Here is a 7,782-nt window from a genome sequence, read left to right on the forward strand (position 1 = left end):
TATATATATATATATTTTTACAAATTATATTCTCTGATAGAGAGGCTTAGTGGGCTTGTGGCACTAATCCACTATGAAGATAAAGGTGTGGATAAAAAGAAAATTTAACCAATATTTTGCTTTCGTACATACTGTTTTATAACTTTTTATACAAATTTATACAAATTATATTCTCTAATAGAGAGGCTTAGTGGGCTAGTGACACTAATCCACTGTGAAGATAAAGGTGAGGATAAGATGAAAATTTAACCAATATTTTTCTTTCATACATATTGTTTATAACTTTTTAGACGACTTGACAACTTTAACAAGTCCACACTTGGTGTAAAAAGAAAAAAAAACATGATTATAACGACACCCATAATTTGAATATTTGATCATCATACTTTCCATTTAATTCCTAAGCTTTTTTCTCTCCAAACCACCGATCGATTATGGCTACTCTAACTGTTCCTCCATCACCGGTTTCACCCCGGGACGATGCAATTCAGTTATATAAAGCTTTCAAGGGTAAAAAGTTTATCAGGCTTTTGTTTCTTTTTTTCTTTTGCTGATTATTTTGTTGAAATGAATCAGGATTCGGGTGTGATAACGAGGCTGTGATTGGTATTCTTGCTCATCGAGATGCAACACAACGGGCATATATCCGGCAAGAATACAAGACAATGTATTCTGAAGATCTCCTTAAACGTCTGGCTTCCGAACTTAGCGGCAAATTAGAGGTTTGCTAATTTTGATTTTTTAAATTTCAAGATCATGAGAATAATTGACTTATGTTGTATATAATTTGAGCAGCTTCTTAGCTACTTGAGATTGCCTCGCTAAAAAATCGAATGAAGTCAAGTTAAAGCCTGAGCTTCACTATCATGCTCGAGGAGGCTAGTGAACCTAAATGAACATATAATTTAATAATTTTTATTTAATATATTAAATACATGTACAATATTTATTTGTTTATAAAAATAACTAAATAATTTACGAGCCGAATTAGATCTTTAGAAATAGAGCTCGAGCTCACACGAATTAAACGCGCTGAGCTTGAATTTAGGCGGGCCGATCCAAATAATAATTTCACTTTAAAATGAGACCTACACTTTTAGAATATGAAACACTAGCTTTGCATGTTATATTAAAGGGCTGGCCCTACATGAAAGTAAATTTAAAGTTGGAACAAATTGATTTAACTAGATGTGTAAAAAGACCCGAATTCGGAATCGAACTGGGAAAAACAACCTAGAACCGGTTTTTTTTATACCCGGGTGTTTAATACCTGAACCCGTACCCGATCCTGCTCGTAGGGTATGGGGTATGCAATTTGGTACCTAAACCTGTACCTAGACCTGGACCCGATTTGTACCCGGTAATACCTGAAAACTGGAATGGTTCCATACTAGGAACCAGGTTTTTTCAATACTCGAATCCGGGTTTCTCAAATACCAGATCTATATCCGAAGTTAACCAAAAAAATACATGAAAAATACCCCAAAAAAGAGCAGCCCCTTAAAAAACCAAATCTATACCCGAAGAATACCCAAAAATAGATATTTTTAAAATACTTTCAAATACCCGGTTCTATACCCGAACCCGATGCATAGGGTATGGTTTTAAGAGACAATACCCGGACCCAACCCAGGTATGGCCAATTCCGGATTTTCTAATACCCGAACCGGGTACTAGAAAAACCCGATTTGTGCACCTCTAGTTTTAACTGTTCAAATTCATGTCATAGACTGCAGTTTTGCTTTGGATGCATGATATAGCAGAAAAGGATGCAACTATATTAAGGGAAGCACTCTACACAGGGTTTATAAATCTTGGAGCGGTAACCGAAGTCATATGCTCTCGAACTTCTTCGCAACTACAAATTCTTAAGCAAGTTTACCACTCGACTTTTGGAACTTATCTTGAATACGACCTCGAACTACAAGCTTTGGGGGATCACCAAAAGGTCAAATCTTTAAGAATTACCAACGTTTTCGTTTGATCAAGTTATAGTTTTGCGTATAATGTAACTTAACTGAAAAATGATCTTCTTGGGCAGATTTTGCTTGCTTGTTTAAGCAAACCGCGTTCTGAAGGCATGGAAGTCGACATGGAAATGGCCGCAAAGGATGCAAAAGCTTTGTTTAAAGCCGGTGAAAAGAAACTAGGAACCGATGAAAAGGTTTTCGTGCAAATTTTTAGTGAAAGAAGTAGAGCAAATTTGATTGCTATAAATACATGTTACCTTGACATGTATGGTGGATCACTCAAAAAGGTTATCAAAAAAAAAAGAAAAAAAGAAAAAACTTTGCCTTAAGTTTGTTACCAAGATTATTGCTATAAACATGTTTTTGACCTTTTTGCAGGCTATCAAGAAGGAAACCTCAGGTTTATTCCAACGCGCACTTTTGACAATCTTACAATGTGCTGAAAATCCCGAAAAATATTTTGCAAAGGTGAAATCTTAGTTAACCGCAATTAAGTTTAAGGTTATAATATGATACTGCCATACTTATATGCGGTTTGAAATAACTATAGGTGTTATATAAGTCAATGAAAGGCTTAGGGACAGATGACACAACACTTATAAGGGTGATTGTGACAAGAACTGAAATTGATATGCAATACATAAAGGCCGAATACCACAAAAAGTACAAGAAGAGTTTGAATGATGCAGTTCACTCTGACACGTCCGGCCATTATCGCTCTTTTCTTCTCTCGCTTCTTGGCCCAAATCATTAAGATTGATGATTCTCCTTGAACTGTTTGTTTTGATTTTCTTTGTATAATTTAGGGTTGTGCTTTGTGTTTTTGAACGCCAGTTGTTACTTGATTTATCTTTTAAGTTATGGATATATTCAAATCTATATATTAAATGCTTTTTTCTTCTTCCAAATTTTATATATGTTATAATGAGTGCAGTGATCATTGTTTTCACTATGATGTAAAATGCTATAACTAAAAAATTAGTTTGATCATTGCTTGTTTATGCATATAGCCCGCATATGTATAGGTCACGTGTAGCTTAACACATTTGGAAGTAAATAGTACAAAAAAAAAAAAACATATGAACAAATTAATTTGATAGTTTTTTATGTACAAAATTAAGCTTTTCAAACCAGATGGGTCAAGCGGGTCGGTCAATGAGGGTTCTGGGCCAAATGAAATCCTTTTAGCAAAATATTACTTTGGTTAATTAGGGCCAAAACCGGTTATAGCCAAAATGTTGTTGTGTTGGAGTGAGTCGTTACGCCACAAAAATAGGTTCACATGTTACATTATTTTATGGTGACGATTGAGGTGGTTGCAGAGGCGGTGGTGGGAATGACTCTTGACTAAGAAGTGGTGTCAGGGGTGGCAGTTGTGGATCTAGCCACAATGATGGCAAAATCTGAGCCCAACCATGTGCCCAATTCCATAACTGATTATTGATTACACGTTGGGCATCGGGTATATAATTTGAATTAAAAAATATTAATGGGCTTTATAATTTTTCTATTTTATAAAAAAGTCAATAGATATATAATTTGAAACATACAAAAAAAAATCAATGGACTATATAGAATTTGAAATAAAAAAAAATAGTCAATGGATTATAGAATTTGAAATCTACCAAAAAAAAGTCAATGGATTATAAAAAAAAGTAATGCATTATATACATTTCTTACTAATTTAACTTTCATATAATTTTATTATCAAATACATTTTGAAACATACCAAAAAAAGGCAATGGATTATTAGATTACACTATTAAACAACGATGAAGATAAAACCTAAAAATAAAATGTTCACAAGTATGTTTTATGTAAGTAGGTGTGTATGTTTCGGGTAATCACCTAATACCCTACCCGTCCTATACCAACAATACTTTCTTAAACTAATCATGATCCCCCCAACAATCCCAAATCTTATCACATTGTGATCAATCCAAACTCTTGATGCCAATAACTTTAAAAGTAGACAAGTACAAGTTGGTGTTCAAATATCCAAACAAACACAAATCATAGTAAACAAGCACACGTTGGCGTGCAAAACATGAAAACAAACTCGAATCGCAACCTCAGAATATAAAAAAAAACAACGTACAAGAACAATCACGAAAGACCATCGATCTAATGATTTGGGCCAAGAAGCGAGAGAAGAAAACTTCGATAGTGACCAGACGTTTCAGAGTGAACTGCATCATTCAAACTCTTCTTGTACTTTTTGTAATATTCGGCCTTTATGTATTGCATATCGATTTCAGTTCTTGTCACAATCACCCGCATAAGTGTTGTGTCATCGGTCCCTAACCCTTGCATCGACTTATATAGCACCTATAGTCATTTTCAAACTACATATAAGTACAAGGGTATCATAGTGTAACCTTAAATAAAGATTTGTGGTTAACTAAATATTTTACCTTTGCAAAATACTTAGCAGGATTTTCAGCACATTGTAAGATTGTCAAAAGTGCTTTCTCAAATAACCCTGAAGTTTCCTTCTTTATAGCCTGCAAATTGTAAACAAAAAAAAAAAAAAAAAAAAAAAACATGTGTTAGCTAGCAAAATCATGGAAACAAACTTGATAGAAAACAATAAAAGATATGTTTTTTCATGTTTCTTGATATATAACCTTTTTGAGTGATCCACCATACATGTCATGGTAACATGTCTTTATAGCAATCAAATGTGCTCCACTTCTTTCACTAAAAATTTTCACAAAAACCTTTTCGTCTGTTCCTAGTTTCTTTTCACCGGCTTTATACAAAGCTTTTGCATCCTTTGCGGCCATTTCTCTGTCGACTTCCATTCCTTCATAGCGCGGTTTGCTTACCCAAGCAAGCAAAATCTGTACAAGAAGACCGTTTCAGTTAAATGATTTAATGACGCCTTCTTAAAAACCAAGTGACATTCTATGTAAAACTTGATAAAATAAAAGGGCGTAAAGATTCGACCTTTTGGTGATCCTCGGAAGTTTGTAGCTCGATGTCATGTTCAAGATACGTTCCACACGCCGAGTGGTAAAGTTGCTTGAGAGTTTGTAGTTGCGCTGAAGTTCGAGAGAATATGATTTCGGTTACTGCTTCAAGATTTATAAAACCCGGACTCAGTGACTCCCTTAATATTTTGGCATCCCTTCCTGCTGGATCAGGCATCCAAAGCAAAACTGCAGTCTATGACATGATTTTCAACAGTCAAATCTTATGAACTCCAAATTCAAAATTCAGTTTCATGGTTTTTGCAAACAATGAAACCATATATTTAAAGTCAAAATAGACTAGAGATCTATGCTTACTTATTATAATATAGGGGTGCACATGAAACCTAAAAAACAGACCCAAAACTGAAAAACCAAACCAAAACAAAAACTGGCGGTTTTGTTTTATATTTTTGTAAAAAACCAAACTTATGGTTAAGTTTTGGTTTTCAACGTTATAAAAACCGAGAAAACCGAACCCAACCCAACCGAATTTATAGATTTTCATTTTATATTGGAAAATTGGTTTTTATTAGTCACAACTATTTCATTTTTGTCGGCACTAGGTCCCAACTTTCATTTTGGCTGGCAACGGTCCCAACTTTAACATTCGTTTCTTCCACCAGTCCGCGACTAATGGAGTACTAACTCCGTTATGTTTTTGCTGATGTGTCTATCTGAGTTGTCAAAAAAATATTACGTGGCAGCCACCTCCCCACCACCACCGCCCAACGCCGCATCGGCATCGCCGTCGACCTCTCCGACGAGTCCGTCTTCGCCGTCAAATGGGCCATCAACTAGTACCATCATCCCGGCGACGCCATCCGCCTTTGCCGTCAAATGGGTTGTCAACCAGTATTTCCGTCCCGGCGACGCCGTCATCTTAACCCATGTCAGATCCACCTCTGTCCTCTACGGCGTTGACTGGGGCTCCGTTGACTTATCAATTGCAGACATTGATACTGACAACGAAGAGTCAACCTTAAATTTGACAGTTCTAATGTCAAATTGCCTAACGGAAGCTACAAATAATGCAATTAATTCCTAATTCGAGTAAAAACCCAACAGAACAAATTGATTTACGAACACATCTAACTTGCCTGAAGAACTTTGGGGCCTTGGAAATGTGTGGATTTGCGAAGTGTGGATGAATTAGGCAATGATTTGTCTCCGATTGATCGTAAGTCGGTGTTGCATAGCTCTGATTCGATAGAGGGAATGGTGGTTGAAGCTCCAGAGAGTTTGGTTTTAATTTGGTGGATGTGTTGGGATGATATAAGAATGTAATAAGTTAAGTATAAACACATTCTCATGTTCAAACTCGTCGGAGAGGTCGACGGCCCATTTGACGGCGAAGACGGACTCGTCGGAGAGGTCGACGGCGATACCGATGCGGCGTTGGGTGGTGGTGGTGGGGGTGGCAGGAGTGGCGGTGGACGGTGGTGTGGGGAGGTGGCTGCCACGTAACTTTTTTTTGACAACTCAGATAACACATAAGCAAAAACATAACGGAGTTAGTACTCCGTTAGTCGCGGACTGGTGGAAGAAACGAATGTTAAAGTTGGGACCGTTGCCAGCCAAAATGAAAGTTGGGACCAGCGCCGAAAAAAATAAAATAGTTGGGACCCATAAAAACCAATTTTCCTTTTATAAATTTTGTTTCAAGTAAGTTACACAAATTTAATAAATATTTAACTCAAATATTCTAGTCAAAATCTATATTATCAGTTAGTTATTAAATAACAATAAGATTTAGGCCCAAAAACATTATTTTTGACTCAATTTTTTTTCGACCAAATTTTTCAAGCTCCAATGTGGCAAAACCGAAAAAAAAAAACAGAAATCAAACAATTTTCAAAAGTTCACAAACCAAAGTTTTAATATTGGTTCGGTTTTAGCCAAAAACCGACCCAAACCAAACTGTGCACACCCTGCTCATACCTCTAATTTGCCGCTAAGTTCAGAACACAAACGTTTAAGGATGTCTTCGGAATACATTGTCTTGTATTCTTGCTGGATATACGCTCGTTGCGTTGCATCTCGATGAGCAAGAATACCAATTATAGCCGCATCATCAGACCCAAATCCTGGTTCATTTCAACAAAAGCTTAACTCATGTTCTTATACTATGAATTAAATTTTCGTTCATATTAATAAGTTGAAGGTGTTTACCTTTGAAAGCTTTATATAACTGAATTGCATCCTCCCGGGGTGAAACAGACATCGGAAGAACACTTAGAGTCGACATGATCAATCTGTGATTTAAGAGTGAAAATGAGAGTGAGTTCAGAGAAAGAAAAGAAACCAAGGGATTATATAGATTTGTTCAAATGTGTCAAAATCATATGATATATTTATTTGTATATATATTTTGTATATCTTCACACATGATTAGGAGATTTGAACATGTAAGGATATATAAAAATAAATACAAATAAATATACATCACTGATAATTTATTCCTCAATAATTTATTCACTTATTTCGATAGACTTATTTTTTTTAGATGTTAATTGTTTATATTGATTTTGACATTTTATATCTGACTCACCTGAAAACATCATCAAAGAGTAAATCCATCACATTTAATACGATAGATTTGTTAAGCTGATTTATTTTGGTCTAAAATGTTAAAAACAATATGAATGAAAGAAACATATTAGTTAAAACTTCAATCATGTTAGCCTTTCGTTCCATCTTATCAGTTTGTATTTTCTAATTTGTACATGTGGGGAGATGTACAAAATAAATGCAAATAAAAATATAACAAACAGACATTCAAGAACGTAAATAAAATATAACTACTTGTTTCTTTATCAAAATTTAAACGAATGTAAATA

The 7,782-nt window shown here is 35.2% G+C and overlaps 2 protein-coding genes across 2 annotated transcripts; one reads left to right on the plus strand and one right to left on the minus strand.

Moving 5' to 3' along the window:
• Positions 1 to 434: 434 nt before the first annotated feature.
• Positions 435 to 2,767, plus strand: LOC143546579 (annexin D5-like). The gene is made up of 6 exons (XM_077038224.1): positions 435 to 510; positions 577 to 722; positions 1,730 to 1,948; positions 2,042 to 2,257; positions 2,349 to 2,438; positions 2,521 to 2,767. Exons 1-6 carry the CDS (start codon positions 435 to 437, stop codon positions 2,722 to 2,724), a joined length of 951 nt encoding a protein of 316 aa, XP_076894339.1. The 3' UTR covers positions 2,725 to 2,767.
• A 1,140-nt stretch (positions 2,768 to 3,907) lies between these two features.
• Positions 3,908 to 7,199, minus strand: LOC143546580 (annexin D5-like). Its single transcript, XM_077038225.1, has 6 exons — positions 7,115 to 7,199; positions 6,884 to 7,029; positions 4,920 to 5,138; positions 4,598 to 4,813; positions 4,385 to 4,474; positions 3,908 to 4,298 (listed from the first exon to the last, which is right to left on the minus strand). Exons 1-6 carry the CDS (start codon positions 7,188 to 7,190, stop codon positions 4,095 to 4,097), a joined length of 951 nt encoding a protein of 316 aa, XP_076894340.1. The 5' UTR covers positions 7,191 to 7,199; the 3' UTR covers positions 3,908 to 4,094.
• Between the last annotated feature and the right edge of the window lie 583 nt (positions 7,200 to 7,782).

This window comes from Bidens hawaiensis, unplaced genomic scaffold (genome assembly GCF_021521415.1).
Source record: "Bidens hawaiensis isolate Kalapana, Puna unplaced genomic scaffold, B.hawaiensis_p1.1 tig00014404_1, whole genome shotgun sequence".
NCBI classification, from domain to species: domain Eukaryota; kingdom Viridiplantae; phylum Streptophyta; class Magnoliopsida; order Asterales; family Asteraceae; genus Bidens; species Bidens hawaiensis.

Excerpts from the sequence above, each read along its gene's own strand:
- LOC143546580 (XM_077038225.1), bottom strand. The coding sequence starts at position 7,190 with ATGTCGACTCTAAGTGTTCTTCCGATGTCTGTTTCACCCCGGGAGGAT. Across the intron at positions 7,030-7,114 it reads GTTATATAAAGCTTTCAAAG|GATTTGGGTCTGATGATGCG; the intron begins GTAAACACCTTC and ends GAAATGAACCAG. Across the intron at positions 4,475-4,597 it reads ATGGTGGATCACTCAAAAAG|GCTATAAAGAAGGAAACTTC; the intron begins GTTATATATCAA and ends TACAATTTGCAG.
- LOC143546579 (XM_077038224.1), top strand. The coding sequence starts at position 435 with ATGGCTACTCTAACTGTTCCTCCATCACCGGTTTCACCCCGGGACGAT. Across the intron at positions 723-1,729 it reads AACTTAGCGGCAAATTAGAG|ACTGCAGTTTTGCTTTGGAT; the intron begins GTTTGCTAATTT and ends TTCATGTCATAG. Across the intron at positions 2,439-2,520 it reads CCGAAAAATATTTTGCAAAG|GTGTTATATAAGTCAATGAA; the intron begins GTGAAATCTTAG and ends AAATAACTATAG.